At 41.1% G+C, this 24,409-nt stretch overlaps 1 protein-coding gene across 4 annotated transcripts in view; it reads right to left on the bottom strand.

The window, feature by feature from the left end:
- The window catches only part of LOC105926737 (endothelin-converting enzyme-like 1), a 96,622-nt gene that overhangs the window by 68,052 nt on the left and 4,161 nt on the right, over positions 1 to 24,409 (bottom strand). For all 4 annotated transcript variants that reach the window (XM_036149736.1, XM_036149734.1, XM_036149733.1 and 1 more), the window contains exons 2-6: positions 13,259 to 14,428; positions 10,738 to 10,806; positions 9,530 to 9,640; positions 9,361 to 9,453; positions 5,592 to 5,716 (exon numbers count right to left, since the gene is read on the bottom strand). In XM_036149736.1, coding sequence (XP_036005629.1) covers positions 5,592 to 5,716; positions 9,361 to 9,453; positions 9,530 to 9,640; positions 10,738 to 10,806; positions 13,259 to 14,116 — 1,256 coding nt within the window. In that variant the 5' untranslated portion in view covers positions 14,117 to 14,428. The remainder of the gene's footprint in view (positions 1 to 5,591; positions 5,717 to 9,360; positions 9,454 to 9,529; positions 9,641 to 10,737; positions 10,807 to 13,258; positions 14,429 to 24,409) is intronic.

The raw sequence follows: 24,409 nt of genomic DNA on the forward strand, positions 1-24,409 counted from the left end.
AGGTTTTCGTTGCTCAGTGAATCGGTTCAAGGCATAAATGTAAAAACCGCCTTTGATAAACTGCAGTTGTGCATCGGAAACTTACTGATTTAGACATACCACCATGAGTGCGTTTCATCCCTGGCACAGTCACACATTACTCTCACACATCTGTGCATGCAGAGCTTTATGTCTCTCTCTCATGGATCACTTCTGCACACTTCGACACCTGCAGTATTTGTGGATGAAGAGAGAACAACCGGGACCTGATCCAAAAAAGGTGCAGACCGTTCACATCTGCTGGGATTGATGGGCCTGTTGGCGTTAGCACGTCGCTAGAGCAATCAGAATTAAAGCAGACAATGTGTACCAAAGACGGATGAAAAATCTGGAAAAACAGACTAACCTTGTTGTGTTGTTACATAAGTCTGCCCCTTACTAAAAAAATGTGTTTCTCACATCTGCAGCCTCAGTGTTTTGTATGAAAGGTGTCTGATGAAGCTCATGTTGCCGCATACCTTCAGATGAAATTAAGAAATTAAGAAAAAAAAAAACAAGCTTCTGAAAAATAATTAAGTCGCTTCTAAAATGAAGACACTTAGAGCAGCAGTGCGTAGCCTAATGCAATAAAAATTCTCACAGGATGAACAGAGGAGTTGATGTTGTAGAAGTACGTCTACATAATGGGATCAAGACGGCCGTACTCCACAGAACTTATATCGAAATTATGCTCTTTATGGGAGTGCTGCTAGGGCGTTGTCTTGATTTGAATCATTGTTAACTCTTGTGTCTTAACCGTATGAAAAATTGTCTGTGCAAAGTAAACACATTTTTACCTAAATTGTGTTTTTTTTTTTTTTTTTTTTTACTGTGAAACTACTCATTTCCCATTTCATGCTGTGTTGGAATCCTTCGTCACCAGAGCAAGGATAACACACCTCCCTGCTCTCCAGCTCAGCTTAGTAGGGCCGCCCTGTTGATTTAGCTCATGCTATTGGGAGAAAAAAAGTCTTTCTTCAGCTACCTTCATTGATGAGGGCAGCTTCTGCCTTCCAAGAAATAACTGCATGGCAAACATTAGGTTTCCTTAGAAAACCCGAGTTCTTCCCGCAGTAGCGCAGCAATCTCTCTCTCTGTTTCGCTTCCTCCAGCAGCTCAAGCTTGAAAGACATTCTCCCGGTAGCCAGACAACGGCAGCTATGAGGGGCTTTGGGAGACAGAGAGTGACCAGATCAAATTAGCGCAGAGGCTGAACATTCAAGGACAAGAAGCAAGCGGATTCCTTCTTCAAGCAGAACACAGGGAACCAACCGTGGACCCAGACGCTGGAAAAGGAAAACTTACCAGCTCTTCTCTGTCCGTGAACAAATAACTTTGCGCCAGGAGAGGAACACATCATTCAGATTTTAGTTACCAAGGCTATGCTCACACTACAGGCCTCAATGCTCAATTCCATTTCTTTCTGAAGTCTGACTTTTTTGCGTGGGTCGTTCACATTGCTTTTAAAATGTTGCCTCTGTCTGACCTCTGTGTGACCTGTCTGTGGTTCCAAACGGACCAAAATAAATCAAACCAGAAGAGCAATAAGCATTACGTCACAAACGGCATGCTTTGGTCCAGGAAACATGGGAGAAATAGTGTCTGTCCAACAGAAGCCCTTTGATTTGTCAGCAGGTGCTGAGGAAACAAATGAAGAGAAAGGAGTGAAACTCTATTCTGGCGTTTTGCGTTGCTTTGGCTGCCAACTGAGCACAGGTTCAGTAAGAGCCCTCCATTTTGGCCTGAATAGAGGTGTCACCCTATACACTGATGAGGTCTAACGTCACACTGCCCCCCCCCCCCCCCCCATTCTGCAGAACTGTCGTTACTGTCGTCCATCTTGCTCAGTGCTTCCACTTCTCCCTGGCGCAAAGTGGCAACAAATGTCGACGGAAAGTGAGGTCAAAGTCGCATCAGATCCACCTTGGTTGTTCCCACTGGGGTTGCATTCAAAAAGATGGGATATGAATTGGATTCAGGACTACATGGAGAAGTGGCTCAAATCTGATATAAAAAATCTGATTTGGGCCAGATTCAAGCTTTTACATTTGTTTTAAAAAATCTGACCACGGGCCTCATGTACGAAAGGGTGCGCAGCTCTCATACTAAATATTGGCAATAGGGAGAAATCATGAAAACTTCAGCATGTGTTGATGGAATTGATCGCAGCTGCATGTGTACCTTGACCTCCCCTAATTACATATGCAAATCAGTATAAATACCCGAAAGTCACGTGTCCAAATAACCATGGCAACAGAGCTGTCAGACAGTCACAGACACCTTGAGGGATATTTGTAGTGAATCACAGCAAACCAACAGTTTCCGGAGTGACATCAGCGACTCATTGAGAAAAATATTACGTTTTACTGATCGGACCGTTTTGTTCAACAATGTTTATCAAATTTTCAGATACCTTTTCAGACAACTTTCTTTAATCGCTAATCAATGTCAGAAATCAGGGTAAATATACCTGATATATTTTATTTAGAGGAAAATTTTGTTTATCTCATCTCTATTTATGTTCAAATGATTTAATTGAACTGGAACAGAAAATTTAATTTAATGTTTATCAATTACTTTTTTATGTAGTCCTTGGTTGAGGAATTTCTTAAATTGATTATTTTTTATTATTATGTGGTAATTTCTGAAATTGATTTATTTAATGTTTGTTAAATGTGTGTTAAATTTGTTAATTGTCTGAAATAAATTCATTCATTCATTCATTCAAATTCAAACTGCGCTTTCTAGCTGCTGCATTGAGCTTTATTACAGCTTAATGCTGATTATTCTAATGTTCACCAAATCACTGTAATGATGTGAATATGTCTCCAGTACTTCATTCAGGAAGTCTGTCCCCATACACACAGGGAGTCCTTTAAATCTTTAAGACAAGTCAGGCTGTTACATAAAAATTACCCATGGTGCATGGAGCCTGCTCTTGTTTCCAGAATCAACTATTATGATGAGAATAGTTATTATGACAGTAGCAGAATCTTGAGTTGAGCAGGATTATAGCGATAAGAGTGCAGCCTTTACTCTGATAACATTTGGAAATGGGCTCCTTGCCTCATGAGAGCAACGATTCAGGTGACTTTTATGTTTCTGAACAACATGGATGAGATCGTCCCAGGGGGCAGGCTTGGGGCGGCTTGGGGACGCTAACTACCCGACCTGTCAGTCAGCTCCCTCTGAAAAGCTCCGGTTGCACAAGCTGCAGCGGAGTTAGAACTTGAAACGGCGACGCAAGGTTCCTCCTGGTTTCCATCTGTAATGCTGGGCCCAGTTCAACAATAATTCCCCTGGACAATCTGAACCGGTTAATAAGCTGTTCTCCAGCAGCGCCAACACTGTTCCACAATTATGCACAACTTTATGGAGCTATTTATGGACATGACCAGTCTGAAAACATGACATCTGCGGCCATTTGGGGAATCTTTCATTGTGTTTTACACCACACACTCATACAAACGCTTGTAACTAGAATATTAGCTCCGCATTGGTATTTACTAGGTTTAGCATAATCCATATGGTTCTAATTTAAATACATTATGTATGTATGCTGTGATATGGTTGAAAAGCCCTAAATTAAATACTTTTACAGCTTTTATTCATAAAAACATACGCTTTTGATGTTTTGATGGTAATGGACAAAAATGAAAAAATAAATAAATATCCATCTTTAGATGCTTGCTATTTTCTAATATCATGACAACAAGTTCCTTTGTTGAACAACTGAAGCTTTTTTTTTGGACTTGATCCTGAGTAAAGACTCAAGCTGCTTGTGATAAAAGGTTCGGAAACTTTCCAGGGACAAAAAGTTTATGCCAGACTGTGTTATCTGCGAAGATTAGGCAAATTAGTCAGCTGACATTTCAAAATGCAATGATAACCACACTGACCTTTTTGAAATAGATCTGCTCATTCCAGGTATGAAAGTGCAGATGAATGATCCCTGCAGATATGTGAGTTATGGTTCCCTGTGCAGGTGAAGAACCACTAAATGTCCAGTGACCGGTATCCCTACCGTCTTAGCAGGAAGATTTAGGGGACACGTCTGCTATTTTAAAGCCATGTCAGGTAATACTGATCTGCATCCGCATTTAGCGTCAGCAACCTATGAGAAATATTGTTTACTCTAATTTCCTCCCTATCTGATGCTGATCTCACAAAACCTACATTTTCGGTCCAATTAACATATTTAAGATTTTAGACTGTCTTTACATTTGTTTGACTTCCATTTGCTTTAGTTTCATGTCTTCAATAAAAATACATTCTTCTAAAAGCTACAGTTTTCAAACTGACAACCACATTAGCATGTACAGGACAGCGAGACAGTTCCTATTTGCTAACCTTGACTTGCTGGCCACACTGAAGTCTTCATAATTTAAAGTTATTTATGTTAAATGGTGCGGAGTATATAGACGCAGAAAATCCAGCTGACTAGAGGGTGAGAAGAGAAACTGATTGAACGATGTCTGGGCAAAAGAAAGTGAGAGTTTCTGGGTAATTCATTTCTAGAAAAACCACTGAGACCACACAGGTCAACACAGAACTTTCTCCCATTGATCACGCCTATAAGGTAATCTATTACTGCATTAGTTGATTAGTTTAGCTTCTGCAAAACAAAACCCATCAGTCATCTGCCACCGTAGTCCGACTTTTGTCAATTTGCAATTTCATACCGTGACTTTAAGTGGATATGTTTCTGGTTAATTGATTACATATCGTGTGCAAAAGCGATCGATACATTATCAAGCCTCAGATTTGCACAAAATCAATAAGAAGTTGCAGTATAAAATATTTGGAGGTATGGTTGAATCAGTGAGAGGAGGTGAAGGAATGGCAGCGCTGAATGAGCGCGTCATGAACTGGCCATTCATGAAATTACCAAAATGTCTGAAGTGGTTATGTTGTTACATGGACATGTATCCTGCCTCAGACAGAAATGACAAGCAAGAAATCCAGCCGCCAGTCATGCAACCAGTCAGCCGTGCACGCCGGCTAAGAGCCGCTGTGCGTGTGTGTAGAGCAGAGTGACTATTGGCGAGCTGTCAGTGGCTGTAACACACACCCTGAAGTGCAGCAGCCCTCTATGGCCTCCCCTGAAGTCTGTCAAGAAGAAGGAGGTGAGAGCGTGTACACACGCACGAGGGACTGTTCATGTGCCTATGTCCGGGGCTGCAGGAGGTAGGAAGGTGTGGGTGTAGATCAATAATAATCAGCAGCAGTAGACCTGGAACTACACCCAACAGTGGCTCACTCCAAACACGCACAAACACAAATGCATACACAAATACATGCACAGCGGCACTAAAAAAACAATCTATACATCTGGTGACACCGCGTTGTGCTCCCAATGCCGGTGACAGGCCTAAAACTAAGGCAGCACCCACACTAACATACACACCCACACAAAACAAGCTCAAACTAAAGCGCTTACGCTCTAAAGGTACAACTTCAAAAATGCATGAGTCTAATGAAATCGATTTTCCATACACTCCCCCCCCCCCCCAACTTCTCTCACAGCTTCCCACTCCGAGCTCAACACTTGTGCCGCTTTTCTCTATCCTCACCTCTTCGAAGTGTTCTTGATGATGTCCGAGACTTTCTGTATGTAATCAGTGGCCAGCACCACGATCTCTTCGTCTTCTGAGAAGTTGTCGTGGAAGATTCTGTCCAACAGCCGCTTCCAGTGAAGCTGTGGAGGAAGGCACACGCATAAAGGCTTATTCTGTCTCTAAACAAAAGCAACTATCTGTAAAGATCTTACTATCGGCATTTTTTTAGTCATATAAAACATATAACGTGTTTTTGCTTTATCTGGAGATTGTTAATTTGAAGATAGCACGCACAGTTGTTGTAATTGTAGCTATTTTATTACACTAGTTACACTAGTTAGGAAAATATGGCATAATTGGACATAACTTTGACCACTAGATGGTGGCAAAGTGATTCCAATATGATCCTTGGTAAGCGTCGAATGTGTATTAATCAACATTAGTGGGATGCATACGGCGGTTTGGATACATTATGACCAGAAGCAGTTTAAGTGAAAGAGAAACAATGGTCTACAAGATGAAACACAAGGGGCCAATGCCCTGAGACAATGCTCCCAGTGATCCTTGTCAAACCTGTTCTATTCAGAGGTATAGATGCTCCTGGAGCATCTCCTCCATTCATGGGTAGAGATGCACCAAGAAATCAGCTGTTGATCTGAAATGACCGACTTTGAGCTTGATTGGCCCTGACCTTTGACGGCTGGGTTAGAAACTTAAAGTTATAATAAATTTATATTTGCGGAAATGTAGGTAGGAAACACCCAGGTCCCTTTCTGAATAACTGCGCACGTGCAAGACTATCTTACTGCTCTTCTTCTCCTCAGTGTGGAATCATATAAAATTATCTCCCAAATCCTACTCTGGTCTCATTTCTCTCTTCTTCTTCTCATAAACTTGTAAGACAGTTTGCTTCTTGCAACTCTCAGACATATTCGGTGAGAGCAGTGGAGCTACAATGAACAGCTGAAACCGAAGCTCACTGGATACATAAATACTGGAAGTGCACATGTTGTAAAAAAATGCACATGCACGTCTAGTAGGAGGAATCTACCAAGAAAGGTGCATGCACATCAGTGTTACATCACAGCATTAAAATGATTGGTATGTGGGACAACCTATAGATAAAGCCCCCCCTCCCCTCCCTCCCCGGGAACTGGAAGCCAAAAAAAGACTGTCCACTATACCTTTAATAATCCAATATTTTTCTGATCAGTTAATGCAAAATGGGTAAAAGCCACCAAGTCATGGTAACGGTACTCTACAGCATGAAAGTTGTTAACAAGTAAACAAGACCCCAAGTTACCCAACAGTTAGTTGTTTAAAAAGTTTAGTTAGAAAATACACAATTAAGGAAGAAGCTAGATGAAACTTGTCCATGGAAGACAGAGGGAGACTTTCAGGAGATAATATGACGGCTAAATGGACTACAACAAAGTTGCTCTGTCTTTTGATTTCTCAAGCTCTATATGTCATGGATGCTGGATTTCAAATGTCAGTGGCTTTTTAAATCTCATATTAGGACTTGCACAAGGTACAGGGAAAGGGCAGTTTACATCTCTGCAGACCCCACACATCCTGGACACAACCTATTTATAATGCACCCTTTACTGATAACCAAACATCTTTCCACAAATGGGAGTTTTGGTTTTACATTTTTATCCATTTCTTTATATTTGAAATTGTTGAATAAATAACAGATATGGCCCAGTTTCTATTTTTTTGGGCATACTATAGATTTAAACCCACAATAATTTCACATTATTCTGTCCTCCCAGATTTGTCTCTTACATAAGATACCAGTGACGGAGGGGTCTTGTGGCACTCAATCGGCTAGCACCGCCACTGCTTGTAAATAAGCTGTGTATAACGTTTCAACATGGTTTCCCATGTTGAAACGTTATCCCTAAACACATTTCTTTTCAAAACCATTGCTTGCCATCTTAGAAGTGTCCACCAACTCTCCTGCCTTGTTTAACAATAAATGTTTGTAAAAAAGCAAAAAGCTACAAGGGTTAGCGTATCTGTCTGCTGCAAGCTTTGCCACTGAGAAGACCAGCCTAGCCAGTTAATGAGCTAGCAGCGAGGAACTAAGACTTCATTCCACAAAAATTGCTGCAACAAATTGCCTTTTAGCAGCTTCATCCAATCTGCTACACACCAGACATGCTCTCTCACATCCCATTTATTGACATTTGTGTTAAGCTTTTTCAAAGTTTATATCACTGCTGGTTGTTTGCTGGCTGGCCTCCTGAAACTCAGCTCTGTATCTTCTGCCCAGTTTCCATTTCTTCCGAGTCAACTTTCATTCATCATTTTCAAGACAGTGAAGCACCCCAAGGGTCTCTTCCTCCTTTCTTTCTCTCTGTCTTCCTCCTAACCTCTATCCCCTGTTCCCCTCCTTTCTTTTTTTTCCCATTTTTTTTTCCAAATACCCCCCAATGTCTCCTCATTTTCTCTGTTTCTTGAACATTTTCTTTCATTCTGTGTCTCAATCTGCTTCTCTGCCTCAGCTTTTGAGAGCCAGTTAGGCCTCTCTCAGTGTGTGTCCACTGTTTGATCGCTTCCCAGCCACAAACACACTCTCACAGCACTGCTTAAAATGCTCCGTTGGAATTCAAATCTTAATCCATTATGTCTGCCTCGACCCAAAAAAATCTTGGAACACCTACACATATAGTGCTGAGAAAAACTATTTTGTTCTATAGAATTTTTTTTCAACATTTGTCATACTAAATTGTTTCAGATCATCAACCTGATTTCTACATTAAGGTAGCAAAGGTAAATACAAAAGTGAGTTTTGAAATGATTAATTCATCTAAGAAGATAAATCTATTCATCGTGGTCCAGGGAAAATGTACTTCCCTTAACTGAGATGTACCACGCTTTTTTATTTCACACTCCAGGGTGATTACTATCAAGCCCAGGGGTGTCAAACATACGGCCCGTGGGCTGGATCCAGCCCGCCGAACAATTTAGTCCGGCCCTGTGGCTAAATGCATTATCATTCTCTCCCAATCTAGTAAAATAAAAAAAAACAAAGCTATTGACATCTGTCAGTCTGGAAAGGGTAACACGGTTGTATCTAAGGCTTTGGGACTCCACTGAAGTGCAGTGACTACCATTATGGAGTAAACACCGCAGAGTGAGGAACCCTCCCAGGAGTGGCAAAGCTACCAAAGAATGCATTGACAACTCCTCCAGAGGTAGAGAAACAAAGATGGTGTGTGGTAGATGCTCTGCAGCTTCAGGATTTGGATGACTTGACATAAATTATGTTTTCTTCTTGCTATTTGGCCATGAGCTCGTGACCTTAAGCTTAAGTGGGCTTAGGTTATGCAGCAGAACAGTGATCTGAAAATAAAGTCCAGACTTGAAGCTGATTTAGCTGTTCGTACTCAAAAACTTGACAATGTGCCAACATGGCAGAAGCGTGTCAGTTCTCAAAGGAAAAGAGGGTTGACATTCCTCCAAGGTGATGTAAAAGACTCATTGCCAATAGATGTAAAAGACTTGATGGCGTCGTTGGTGCTGAGGGTTGACAGGCTTAGGGACTAATGCCCAGCTGGTTTGGGTAACTCCAACCTCAGAATTAATTAACTCATTATTCGAGAACTATATTTTCTAGGTGTTGGGGTCATTTTTGATAATGAAATCTGTTTGATGATGTGAAACACGTTCATGTAACAAAAAAAAAAGCCAAAAGGAAACTTTTTTTTTCAGCACTATACTTGGAAACAATATAAATGCACCTTGTGTGTGTATTTTGTGTGTGCGCTGCACTCACGCTAGGGGCGATGCGCTGCAGCTGCCTGAGGGTGATGCGGTTATACATGGTGCTGATGTCTTTTCTTTGGTCATCATACTCCGACATAGTGATCTGCAGAAGGAAACACATTGCTAAACAATGCACAAGCACCAGCGGGCATGACTGGGAATGGGCTCTTTCAGCTCACATTGGCCAGTTGGGTCTCCAGCTGTATAATCTCCTTGGACTTCTGTGTGGCATTGTGAGCGCCCAGCATGCTCAGCAGGCGCTCCATCAAGGCCTTGTACGCCGCTAGGATCTGGGAAACACAGTGACATCAGCGCTAAAAGACAGGAGGCGCGGTGGTGACATGTGGTAAAGTGGAAGGGATAACAAAAGCACAACGGGTGGCGGAGGAAAACAGGTGGATTGATGAAGAAGAGAGAGGGGAGAGTCAGTCGGGCCAGATGGAGGGGAGAGAAAAGGCGGGGAGGATTTAGGGGGAAAAGGGCGAAGGAGGGACAGAAGGAAGCAGAACGAGGCCAGTTAGGAAAAGAATGATAAATATTACAGGAAAACGTAGGAAGCAAAACAAAATAAAAAAGAAAGAAACAGAGGAGAGTGAACACTGTGTCTGGTGGAAATATTCTTACGCCTTCAGCTTTTTGTTAAAATGAGACCATCAACTTTTACGTTACAGACCAACACACATTTGGCCACATGACTTTCTTTTTTTTTTTTTGCATTTGCCATTTTTGCACGTTCAGAAACTAAACATGTTGCCTATTCAACCTTGCAAAATAGCTCATTCTGTCTTTTAATCTACTCTTGCCAGCTTTCTTGTCACTGCAGCTCAACGGCATGATGCAGCCACCACCACTTTTCACAACGGGATGGTGTGTTCAAGGCGATGAGCAGTTAGTTTTCCACCACATACAGGATGCTACGTGTCCAATTTTGACCTCATCTCAGCAGAGTGCCTTCCCTCACATGTTTGATTTGTCTTACACATGACTTGTAGCAAACAAAACATTTATTTTCTTTCAACAGCTGCTTTCTTCCTCCATAATGACCATATTTGTGAAACGAACACCTAATAATTGTCCTTTGGACAGATCTTCCACCTGAGCTGTTAATGTCTACAGCTCCTACAGGCCTCTTGGTTTTTTGAAACTGAAGACCTTCTTCTTCCAGTTTACAATCATGCACTGCTTTTGTTGATCTATCACCTAACATCAGTCAATCATTGAAGCTTGTCTTTGTAACAGGGCAAAATGTAAAAAAAAAGAAAAAAAATGTTTCAAATGATTACCTATGCAATAATAGGCTAAAGGAAGCAATTAAACAGAGGGAAAAGATGCTGAGAGATGACAGAAGAAAAAAACAAACAAGGCAGATTCTCTGAATCTTGTTCACCTTCACACTGTCCTCATCCTGACCCAGGTAGAGGCTTCTCTCTGGCAGCGTCAGTCCCTCTTGATCAATCTGCAAAAACGTGTGCACACAGAGAAATAAAAGGCTGGCATTGTGATCTGATTTATATTCAAGTATGTTTTTCCTATATGTCTCCCTGTAAGCACACCACAGATGTATGTTCGAACAACTGATGAATGATTCAAAGCTTTGCTGTAATCCCAACATTTCATTCAACACACCGAATGTCTCGTAGCAGAATTATTTATAACATTTCATTAATAATTTACACAGTTGAACAAGGACTAATCTCACACACTGACCAACTTAAAGTACATTACAGTTTCTTGTGGAAGATGCAATGGATGGATTTTGGTTTTTGGGTTAGTTTCAGGTTAATTGACCCCTCAAGTCAGGCTAAGAAATCAGTTTTACAAATACAGCAAAAAAGGTGTTTGTCTGTGAAGCCTTATATTTAAAAATTCTTTATCATAATGTAATCAAAATATATAATATTTTTGTCACTAAGTGTGACTAATATATTCTGTTGACACAATCAACATTACAGACCATTGGGGTTACAATTATCATGGCAAGAGGTTTTACAATAATAAAACACAACCTTTTCTACAATGTATGTCATAATCAAACTGGTGTGACGTTGCTGCCAGCATGACTTTGTCAGGTTGACGGAAGTCGCTGGAGTTTATCTATGATTCAGGCTTTTCTTTTGACATTAGAAAGGAACGACTTCTTTTATTGCCCCGTTGTGTTGACAGAACAAACAGTAAGCACGCTGAACCAATTTTCACTTTTGTAGTCATACTGACTCAAACGCGCTTTTCCACTACGCTAACATTATCTAGCCACACTCTTAGTGGCAACACCTTCATTCAGCTCTATCCAGATCAATAAGCAACTTGTGGTTAAGTGCCCTGCCCAAGGGCACATAGACAACTGGTGGTGGGAAGGTGGAATCAACTCACAACTCCTCTTGTCAGTGAATGAGTGTGAGTGGCATTGTGACTGTGGTGAAAAACGGTGGTGAAAAACGGGTGTTGCATGGGATCACCTGCGACCAGGCGTCGGCTCCTGCTCTGATGCCAACGCCTGCACAGATGTGTGCGTATTGAGATCAATAGTTGGGTTTCAGTGATAGGGTTGAGGACATTACTTTTGCTATTATATCTTCGTCGATCTGTATTTTTTCATAATAAAAGATCAACTGAGTGTCTGGGAAAAAATTTAAATTCACTAGGACTGTCCCCACATGGAGAGGTAATTATCAGTGGATTAAGTCAGTAAGTGAATTATGCTGTTTCAGTTTTAGCTTCCTGTGTGCCGAGGTGAGTGGAGTGTCCAGATGGCATAACATGAGATCACCTAAAGCTGGTGAAGATTCTCAGTCATCCAGGTCATGGTTATTCCAAAAAAAAGTAAAAAACAAAGCAGCTGGACTTGTTTTCCGTAGTTGAAGACGTTTCGCTTCATCTCCCGGAAGCTTCTCTGGGACAAGACTCTGCTGTCCACTTACACCTTAAGGACAAAGGACACTCTTTCGAGGACCAAAATGTGCTTTGAAAGGGGTGTGAAGGAAACCATCTACGTTAAGAGAGAAAGACCAACCTTAAACAGAGTAGGAGGCCTTAGGTTCCAATTCTCAAAAACTTACAACACAGCTATAGGATTAATTCCGGCCAGTCATCACCTTAACTCTCACCCTCATTCGGGTGATCAAAACATTGTTCCTTTAACCCAAGCCAATAACAACTCCAACGACTCCTTGTTACAGAGGAGTGGACCAGTTTCGATCCAATCTGCTGTCCTAATGGCTTTAACGACCGCCCATTACTAAGCGGTGGACCTGTTTCTGTTGAATTTGCATGTTACCTAAGCCATTACAAGGCCTTTGTTGGGCAGCAGTATAAAGCTTGGTACTCATCATTACTCCAGACTTTTTGAATTAAGAAAGCTTCCTGGAGAGGAAGCGAAACGTCTTCAACTACGGAAAACAAGTCCAGCTGCTTTGTATTTTACTTATTTTGGAATGAGATCACCTAAAGTCAACGTTGGGTCATTGTTGCAGTGTTTGAGCCGGTTCTGTGGGCAGCATTGCATATGTGAGGCATACATGATGTGTGAGCGTTGCGGCACTCGTGTAGCATCATGTTTAAATTATGTGATATGCCCTGGGGAGCTCAGCTTAGTTTGTCATCAAAGAGATCCCATGTTCCTAAAACATTGTGTCTTCCAGCAATATTGAAACAAAACTTGAGTGGAAGACTCACAATTGTCTGAAACTCTGGACTTTGAAAGCCTCAAAGTTCACTAATAAGTTTCCTTTATTCGTATGTACTTCTCTTCCTAACCCAAAAATGCTATTACTCTGCACTAGGACTGAGCTTGTTTTCATGAAGACATCTAATCTTGAGAAGGTAGGTAATTATACCAAAAAAGGCACCTTGAGCTCACAAATACAGATTAGCCATTTTACCTTTGTTATAACCTAGTTCTCTGATCTTACCCTGATGGCATTCCTGGAGGAGTTTTTATCGTCCACGTTGACAGTGAGGGAGAAGAAGACGGCAGTGCTGTAAACCCCCTGCGTCCTGTAGAGCAGCTCGTTGAAGTCTGGCCTTTGGGGGGCGCCTTCCCTCTCCCACCCAGCAGCGCCGGGAGGAGCTCCCACTAGGTCCCATCCTCCACAGCTCTCCAACACCTCTGTCATGGGTTCTGACCCCAGCTTGTCGATCTCCTCAATGCTGATACAGGAACGATAGAACTCCTTGACCTTGCGTTCTGCCGAGTCTACCCCACGTCTCTGAATTGGTTCCAGCAGGAGGCGCTGTAGCTTCTCCTCATTATGCTCTCCAATAGCTGTGATGATGCCGTAGCTCAGCTTGTCCTCTGGGATGCCGTGGCGCCTCAGCCAACCCCCGCAGGCAAAGGAATAGAAGTCCTGGCAGGGCTGGATGGTAGGGTCAATATTGGCCTGAACGAAGCGAGCTGCCCGCAGAAGGGAGCGTTTACGTTGGCAGTCCTGTCTACACAGCGGGTCCTGCTGGGCATCAAGGGAAATGTACTTAAGTGCCAGCATGCTGCCCAGGATGACACACATACCTGCAGCAAAGACCAATGCTGAGAGGAGGCAGATCTCCCTCCTGCTCCACCGAGGTAGGCCCCCGCTGCTGCTGTTGCCACTCTGGTCTTTGTTTCGGCTGTTTGACCAGGTCCCCCCCCTTGGTCGTCCCACATGGCGGTCCAGGCTGCCCCCCAGGTGAAGGGTCATACCATTGCTGAGGATGTCACTGCTGTAACGACCGCCATATTTTATTTCCTGGAACTCATCATAGTGGGCAGTTAGGGAGTATGTCTTCTCCATCCTAAAGGGGCTCGTGGGAACTGGCAGCTTTAGGGGAATTAGGGTTGGAAAATCAACTTTTTCTTCCTTTAGAATACTGTCATTAACACATTAAAATTGATCCTTTTCATTTCCGCACAAAACGTCAAGGTGATGTCAAAATCCTACAGGCTTTCTTCTGTCTGATTTAAAATCAAAGCTCTGCATTGAAAGATAATCCCCTGTTGTAGGAGGAGTACTTCTGGTCTGGATTTCTCTTTCTCATCCACGTTCTGTCTGCTCTCCATCCATTTGTTCTCCTGTCCTCCCTCTTTGCAACCAGCTTCAGGTCACCTGTCAATAAAAAATAGCAATGAGATAGAGGAGGGTTGTAACTCACAGGAGAAATAGGAAATTGAATCCACCATCACAACAACAGAGAATGACAGAATAACATCCGTTTTGCCACATCTTCCCCCACTTTGTCTGGCTCTGTTTGTCAGCTGAAGCTGTTCAATTGATTAGGGCTAGTCATCCCTCAGGGGAGACGGTATCCCTTAGGTGACTTAAAATTGCCTGCAGATCATTGGAGACAGTGAGCAAAGAGCTGGGCATCAGCTGGGCCATGGGGCGGTGTTACAATAACCATAACTTGACTTGTGTCAGTCCAAATTGATGTAAGCTAATATTATGGCAGAGGAACACAGACTTTATTGCCTCTGTTCCACATACAGGAAAACACATATTCTCATCCTGCCTACTGACTGTCAGTCCACCGATGTTGCTTATTTTGAGTATAAGAACAAAAATTAGAGCATTTTCACAAGAGGATGTTCTGAGGGACCAGGATTCAGTTGGATGAGGGATGGAAACAAATTTTTACACCGTCATTTTTATTGGTTCACTTTTACACAGCACTTCTAAAAGTGGACCAAATGACTTGGCCTATATCATGCAGTTACAACAGCTGCTCATTTTTGGTTCTGTCCCAAGAAGCTGCCCAGTAAAAGCAGCAGTGGAGGCAACAAGCTATCCAGCATGTTTATCTGTTCATGAAACGAAGGCAGCAGTGCAGTAAAAGATGGCAGAGAGCGAGAAAAATGTAACTTGCTGCTGTGCTTACATCTAAGAAGTCTTCAGCTCAAATGTGCTGGCACTTCTATGCAAGAGGAACCAGTTCCAGGAACCAAGGTAGTTTTCTGCTGTTGTTACTACCAATCTGTGTGACCAAGGCATTTACAAGTGTAAAAAACAAATAGTAAGGGTAACAGGTTACCCTGGGCTGCACGGTGGCACACTAGTTAGTGTTGTTTTTTTGCAGCAGGAAGGACATGAATGGAAATTTCAAAAGCCCACCCAACAACTCTCTCTATTACACTGTATAACAGAACAAAGGCAGAAGATCAGTGTTGGAATTCAACCCAGTAAATGGCCCTGGTAGGAATGAAAGGCCGTACTGAATTATCATGTCATTGGATTGCTTAGGTTCAATTATGAAAACGTAGTCTGGTTTTTCAGACAATTCCAAAAATAAGAAAAGCTAAATCCAGGAATTAGCAAATTACTTGCAAAATTAAAAGTAAAAAATAAATAGAAATAAAACAGTATAAGAAAAAACATATTATGTCATATTAGTGCTCGGCAAAATCTGTGTGGAGTTGTGCAATAAGGGTGATTTTAGACTTACAATTGTGCAAATTTAGGCAGTAGTTTATGTAATTGAAAGCAAAGCTTTATTTTTGTGGGTAAGCAATACTAGAAGCCATGTTAAGAAATGTGGATTAGCATGTGTGAGTATTAAATGTGTCTCTTTTACGCATTACACAGAGTGTGATTTAAAGTCTGTGAAGATAGGTAAGCTCGCTAAAATCATCAAACATTTTTTAAATTGAAATAAAAATGCACCAAAAGCATCAGAACTGATATAAAACGGGACTTTTCATAGTAGGTAGCATTGAACCTGACAAAAAGATGCTCAGCCCCTACTGTCTCCTGCAGTCAAAACACTGACTGTTTTGTCACAGTGAGCAGGTGCTTGATATTCAAATCTCTGGTAACATGTGGTACAGAGTGGTGAATAAAAAGTCTAGTAGTGTCACGGAGACCTGCAATTGCAGCTAGACACAGAGTTGCATTTTAAAAAGGTTTATTGAACATGGAAACCTGGACACAGGTGGGGAACCTCTGCAGGAGCAAACTGATACAGCAGTGGCAAGAGGAAGCTTTACTCAATACAGAGGCATCAGGATGAATGGCAGAGATAGGTCTGTGATCCTAGGGCAGGCAAGGGTTGTACACAGAAAATCAGAGGTAGGCAGACAAATCAAACATGTAGACACAGCTTGTAGGTAGAAGCTCAGAAACAGGGTCAATGTCCAAAAATCAGAAGCCCATTAGAAGTCAGACTTGGGCAGGGCAAGGAAGGAAAACCCTGGAGACAGAATACGGTCATAACCTCCTGTAGTCTAATAATAGACTACAGGAGGTCCAAAAAGACTGAACACACACCTCTCTGCATACAGGGGGAGGCGGTGAAGCGTGTGGACAGCATTAGGGTCCTGGGCATTCACATTTCCTCTGACCTTCCCTGATCTGTAAACACCTCCCAATAACTCTTCTTCCTCAGAAAACTGAAACGGACTGGACTTTCCACTAAGCTGCAACAAAACTTTTACATTACAGCCTAATAGAAAGTGTTTTATTTCTCAGCATAACTGTATGGTATGGGAGCTGCACAGTGCAGGAAGGAAAGGACTTAGCACGGTGGTGCTAAGTCCTGTATTGAATGCAGGGCATTGTGGGATGCCGTCTACAGGATTTAGACTCAGTTTATGCAGCACAAGTCTAGAGAAGTGCCAGACACATCTCTACTGATCCCAACCACCCAGGCAATGCATTGTTTGCCCCTCTCCCATCAGGTAAACGCTTTAGAAGTATTAAATCCAGAACTAATAAACTCAGAAACAGCTTCTTTCCAAGAGCTGTGAAGGCTAATGCCTTCTGCTGAGAAGTTTGTGGTCCATCATGTTACAATCACACTACTTTTATTACCTATTTGCACACCTTTATTTTCAGGAATATCAAATTACACATTTTGGTAAACGACGCCTTAAGATCACTGCACAAAAATCACCTCATTGCTTGAGATTCAGGAAGGAGGGACTAATCATCCATGTAACATGGCTCATATTATTTGCAAAGGAACTGATATCAGAGCTCTCGGACGTGCATGCTCTACTGTGTGGGGAAAAGAACGAAGAAAAAAAACAAAAAAACTCTTCCTCAACCTCAGGTGCCTCTGCCTCGAAGGTAATTTCACAATGGCAAGACATGGTGACAATAAAAGATTCTTGATTCTCTTGACGCTAAAATGAAGGTCAGGCATGGAAAAAACACTGTACATCCAGCTTTCAATAATCTGGCACTGAACCAGAGGCTCTGGAGGCTTACTGTAGCAGAGCAGGGAGGCATGGTGGAGTGCAGACAGACGGGAACAAATCCTAACAAGTACCACAACAAACTTGGTCACATACCACGTATGGCTCCGCTCACTTTCGAGTGTCTCAGGAGCAGTTATTTTTTCAGGGCCAGCCCGAGTTCCTCAAGCTTTGCTGAGCAGGGAAGCTAAAGTGAGCCCACTCGAGAGGAGTTTTGAGTGAACACCCCTCTTTTCAGTGATTGGCGTGGAGAAATTAGAAGCTTTTTACCCCGACGAGCTGTATTAGATCCGTGGATTTATTGAGGCTTGCTCTCATTTAACACTGAAAGCTAATAAGTTTTGTCTCTGATGTCTCTAAAAATGTTTTAAGCTAATGACATGCCCGCCATGTTGGGAGCGGATCTAATATAAAGCTTTAAATTTGAGCTCTGTGATTGAAAACCCCCATACGAGACATAAATTTCCTTTGGCAACAGCGGCTGATGAAAAGAAGCTTGAACTGGGCAAGGTCTGACAGCTGGCTCCGCTGAAACAGCTGGGGAGTAAGCCCAAAATTAAACCTATAAAAGTAATTTCACTGCAGTTAATTTTTTTTATTAACATGTTCTCCTCACCCCCACCATGGCTGAGGCAAAATATCTCATGTATAGCTGTAAATTGTAACTCCGTGAATTAAAACGGCCAAAAGTAGCTCTAGCATCAGTGACTGGTATAGGGAGCTCAGACCCCGGGAAACCCCTGGAAGCTCCCTCGCAGAGAAGCCCGACGTCTGCAAGCTAAACAACTCTGCTTCTGTCTCTCTCCCCAACACACAGTTTCAAAACAGATAACAAAGATGCTCTGCCTTATTTTATCATTAGATGTGTGATCCCAACATTTATCCTGGTGGATTAGTCCTTAACAATGTCCAAAATGTCTAGTATATTCAGTTATAGAAACATTATTTGAACTGGTGAAGATAATCCGAGTAGGGAAGAGCCGAGTCAGGCGGCGAAAACAGGGAGTGTCATTGAAACGACGCCTAAGTCACAAGCTGTGGAAACCTTCCCTGCATACCATAATTGTTCACCAAAGAAAACATTCCAAACACATTGACTGAATATGGTTGAAACCTATTCTTAATTACTTGTTCAACTAAATCCATGTTGGACACTTCCATCAAGAATATCACACTAACTGGCTGCTAATAAGCCTAATACTAACCGGTTTAACTGACACTAATTAAGACAACAAAACATTATCACACTCTTATTAATTTTCTTTGAAAGAGAGGTCCTTTTGCCTTAGTATTTGTCTTAGTATTAGTATTGGTCTTGAAATGTTAATATCCTGAAAACCTGCAGTGAAGCAATTTTAATTCTGTTTCAGAGTGAAATTACTATCAAATAAAGTTATGCCTGTAAAACACAGGGTTGTAATCCTGACCAGAACTCCCTTTCTGTGTGCAAAATCCCATTAAATGTTACACTTTTAATGGTCGTTAAGAGAGACTTCTTGTAAGCTATAATATCTAATCACTCTGACAATGTTATCTTTTATAGTTTATTTGCTGAAAACCATTTTATTTTCCCCACTGGAGCATCTCTACCAGTCAGTGGTTGAGCAGTAATTTGCAGTAGGAGGTTTAACCCACTCTGTGTCAGTGGAAGTAATTTACATAACATTACACATTACACTTTTGTGCCCCACAATGTAAAGGAACACAAGAAACAGGCATTGAAAATAAAAAGTTCTAACTAATCCCAAGTCGTACAGACAAAATGCACCTCAAGCTTGACAAAGAATTGTGGTAGCTGCAAACACATTTTCCCATCAACCAGGATCCATCAGCAATCAGTGTAAAAGTCTAAAGTTATTTCAAATTGCATAAAGGATGCATACAGTTTGTCAGAAGAGACCAAAAATAATGCAAAGACCGAAACGTATTAGGCTCAAGCTAAGTATATTATGCAAACATTTGCAAACACAAATGCTGAATTTCAATTATTTCTTGAATTTACACAAAAGGCAGGCATTTTATTATGCAGGTGTTACAAAATGTAACAAGTGTGTTCTTGTACTTCCAGCTAAATGAGAACACTTTTTGCTAATTTTACTAGTAAAGTGAAGACTTGATTTAAAGACCTTTTGTTGATCACACTTTTTTTCACTTTTTTGGAAAGGTTAGGATTATGGCTAGGGTCAGGGTTAGGTCATAGAAAGACTTCAAGATGAATTGAAGTCTATGGAAGTCAAGGCACGGTCCTCTTTATACATTAACTATGTATAAGTGTGTGTGTGTGTGTTTGTGTGTGTGTGTGTGTGTGTGTGTGTGTGTGTGTGTGTGTGTGTGTGTGTGTGTGTGTGTGTGTAAACCCACTTGCTGAAAGCCGCAAAGGCAGTTCGTAAAAATTGATCCCTGTTATCACCATTGAGAATACAGAAGTTCAGCTCTGATATGTTTTACAACCTGTTGATTGTCTTTTAAAGTGTTCTATAAAGATAAGGAAACAACAACTAAGAAAAAAGGAAAAGAAATAAATGAAGAAAGCTAAGATTTAATGTCATAATTAAAAGGTGGGACACAAGCTAATAAGGGGCTTCATAAAAGAAAACTGAAAGAGTGAATGATTAGGTGAAATGCAGAATACAAGGAACACATATATATACATGTACATATAAAAAAAATAATACCATGAAAGAGTCACTCATTTCTAAAAGTAAAACTCATATAGATTCATACACATAGACTGAATCTTCTAAATTTGATGCTTATGGCTAACAGATAATGAACCCCAAAATTCAGTGTCTCCAAAAAATAAAACATACATATTCAAAAAACCATGTTTAATGCATACATGCTATATAATGCCCAGATTTTGGTCTACACAACCCTGGGGAAGTCTTCTGGACATCTGTCAAATCAGCAGTCACTGACACCCTCCACAAGGAGGAAAAGAGACAAAAAGTAATTTTTAAGGTGTATTCATAGAAAGCTGAGTTAAATGAAGAAGTGTGGTAGAAAAAAGTGTACGAGCTACAGGGATGGCATTGAGAGGATTGTCAAAAAAATCCATTACAAGAAATGTAGGGGAACTTCACCAGGAGTGGGCTGGATAAATAATTTAAATAGAATCTGTCTGGCAACATGAAGTGGGCTAATAGATCTTTACTGTAGTGTAATGAGTACATGAAACAGCTTGCTGTCCACACTCTTAGCTGTGTTGTCAACAGAAACAATTAATAGATGTAAAAGACATTATTTTATTTGAAATATTCTCATTTTAGGTTTTTTGTTATAAGCAGTTAGATTGTGTTATGCATTTTTGCTTCAAATGTTTGTGTTAATACAGTGATACTGTGACACCGTTGTAGTTTTACTCAAGGTTATCGTACTGTAAAAATCTCATACAGCTTGCCAAAATTACTTCAGGAATGCTTCTCCTCATCCAATTGGTCACAAAAAAGCCAGTAGCCACCTGTTCACACCTGGTACTAACCTGTGGTCGTGAGTGACCTGATTGCATTCTCCACAGCACTGAACATGGATGTGGAGGCAATGAAGACTAAGTGAGGCCAGTATTCGTCAGACCTGTTTCAGTTGTTTCCTGGGAAGCTTGTGTCTGCATTAATTTGGTAGTCTGTGCAACAATTTGTCCTGGGAAACACTGAAGGACCACCCAGTGATATGACGTGAATCTAGACGCAGAGTCTGGATGTTTCTGAGTATAAAAGAAAAATGTTGGGATCCCCAGGGGTTTGATTACTTGTTTCAGGTCCCTGGGGATCCTGTACTCTGTTTATGTTTCGCACCCCTAAGTATTTATTATCTGTAGATTGTTGTTTACTATCTGCAGATTATTGTTGTTGTTAGTTAAGTTTTCGGTTGATTATTTATGTTAGTAGTTATTTGTGGTTCTGTTTTATTCCAACTTTTCTGCCTGCCCATTTTCAGTTTGTTAGTTAGGTGATCATTCTTCATGCTTTCCTGTTAGATCCTGTTCTCCTGCCTCAGATCAGTGCCCTCTGTCTCCTTCAGTCTAATTACCTTCTCTCTCCTCACTTGTGTTAATTGCCACATGTTGTTCCTCTCGGCTCCTCTACTGTATAACCAGCTGCTTCAGTCTCACTGATTGTGAGGTCCTCCGTTAAGCAACCTGTTTTTATCTCTACTCAGTCTTCTTCCTGGTCCATGTTCCTTCTGCAACCTGTGCGTTTGTTTTATTTAGCTGTAAATACAATCACCTATCTACTCAATATGCCACTCCTGAACTCTTACCTGTACTTTGGTCCAACTACAAACTCCAACTAAAACTTGACAGAAATTGTGTAAACTGGGTTTCCAAAATCAGTAATGCCTTTAAATAATCTAAAATATTGATCAAGCTATCTTGAATTCTCTAAATATAGGATTGTTTTACTTTTAAAGGTTTTTGTCTTTGGAATCACCCCAGTAAGAAAGGTTGAGAACAAATGTGCTTCGTTTGTTTTTAACTAAACCTGCTGTGGTTACTGCATTTTTAAAAGCACAAATTTAGATTTGTTGTATCTCTAGTCACATTCGTGCAATGGAATGTGCCAACAACAAAAATGCATTTGCCAGGCATCAGCTGTTTTACTAGGCTGTTTTGTGGGTTACAATCTCTGTCCACTGGTGCTAAACTTTGAAAAGTCCCACATTATTTATTCTTTGTTCCTAACTCATGAAAGCATCTGAGAATCACACAGATAAGCATGAGAAAAATAGCAGCTGAGCTTTAACTTTAAACCAGTTTAAAGTGTCTCATGGTTTTTGACTTCCTGGTGATTGCTAAGCTGACAGTCCACTCTGTGAAACTGCACTGTCCAGTGTTTATTTACAAGTAAAATGGATAAGTGTGATATAATCATTAAAGGTGGATTTTAATGCCTGGTGTAAACTGTCATTGTTAGGCTCATCTACGTACATCCTGATCTTCAAGGATGTATGCTAAGAACAGGTCTGAAAAGTGTGGCCTAAAGCAGCCCATGCCTGTTTGTTAAGTTTAAATTAAAAGGAAAGGTTTTTAAATTAGAAGAGCAACTCTAAGCTGGCATATCTTGCCATGTTTTCCATTAACCTGCAACTGTAGAACATTTTTTACCAAGGATGATTTGCTTTTCTGTTTGTGCAAAAGTCTTCAGCTTTTAGTTTAGCACCCATGTGCCTATGATTTTAAAAGACATTTAGGACTTTATAGTGAAAAGGGTTAACATTTACATTACCTTTTCTGATTATTATGATCAAATAAATGAGCATTTCCATATAGAGGACTACTTCAAAGTTTCAAGCGAGGTTAAAAATCACCGGAAAATGCTTATTAAGTAATAAAAGTGGGAAAATACTTCTCAGGAGCATGGAGGAACATCCCTTTTCCCCTGAGGCTTTAGACATGTAAGGCATCACTTTTCAGACCCAAAGGCATTGTTCGTCTTCCATACATAGCCTGTGGTGCTGCAGGGGACTGTGCAGACCTCTTGCTCTTTACATCATTCTAATGCTGCTCCCAGCTTGCAGGTGAAAAGTCTAGTGCAGGGCAAACTGAGTATATCAAAGTGAGAAGAATAGGAAAGAAAACTCAGAGAGATTCAAGGATAGTGTGTCTGTGGAGAGTCATTATCACCCCAGCCTATCATCCATCAATCTTCTGCTTTGCTACACACACACACCCTATCAGAATCATCCTGGGTCCAGAAAAGCAGAGCCACTCACACAGACTCTTGCCCTCTGTTCACTATAATGTGAAGAAAATTGGATTGTAGTTCAAAATATGAAGCATCCCGCCTCTTCCTGCAACTCCTCTCCTCTCTACCAAATGTGCGCGCACCATCTCTGTGTCACAACTCTTTAAGCATGATAATAAACTATGAAACACACACACACACACACACACATACACGCACACACACAAAGACGGTTCCACGCTGGGTGGACATCTAACGTATGGCTAATGGATTGGATCTTGTGGGTACCATCGCAGCGAGAGGGGTGCGTGATAAATGGCTATTTACCGAACATGACAGGGCCTAATATCTGAGAGTTATACTGATGCAGCTGCACACACGCACACTCTCATTTTCACTCACACTTGTCACGTGCACCTATAAATGCAGCCCTAACACAGCACAGATGATGTACAGCTTCTTAGTAGTTGTCAAAACTCCCTATACATCAGTTATTTATTAATGAGCTGGATTTTTAAAGAGTGGTTTGGGGAGCTTCAGGGGAAACAGAGATCTAGTTAACACCACATTGACTGTGCTTCATCTATATATGCACAATAGTAGGCGATTAGCCCAGTGGTTTCCAAACTTTTCAGTGTTGGACCCAAAAATAACAGTGAAAGAGACCCACGATCCCAGCTAATGGTTGAGCATATAAACATAGTAGTCTTTTCAAAGGAGGGATAATGAAAAACAAACAGGATCAACAACTAATATATGTTTTTTTAATTTGTAAGTACTGTTTTTTTCTCTACTACTTTTTCAGTGAATATTCTTAACCATAGTCAATGCAACAAGTTGAACAACTACTGCCGCATTTTTAAAGTAGGAGGGCATTTTTTTTTACCCAAACAAACCAGCTCCGTTGCTACATCCATGAAAAGGCATTATCTCTGTTAATTCCTATGATGCTTTTTTTAAACTACCAAACAAAAAGACAAAAAATCTGAAAATAATAGCTACATTTTAGTCTCACGCTGAGTTGGATCAATCCTTCTCAGCGCGTAACCCCCACTCTGATTGGAAACAAAAGTCATTTCGACTCTACCTGATCTCTTCAGTTGGGCGGTTTACAGCCATGGAACGGAAAGGTACAATGAACAGAACATGAATCATCGTTTTAAAAGTTATAACAGCATTATATCTCTTTCAATCTCCGTAAATCAGATAAAATG

The sequence above is a fragment of the Fundulus heteroclitus genome, chromosome 18 (assembly GCF_011125445.2).
Source record: "Fundulus heteroclitus isolate FHET01 chromosome 18, MU-UCD_Fhet_4.1, whole genome shotgun sequence".
NCBI lineage: Eukaryota > Metazoa > Chordata > Actinopteri > Cyprinodontiformes > Fundulidae > Fundulus > Fundulus heteroclitus.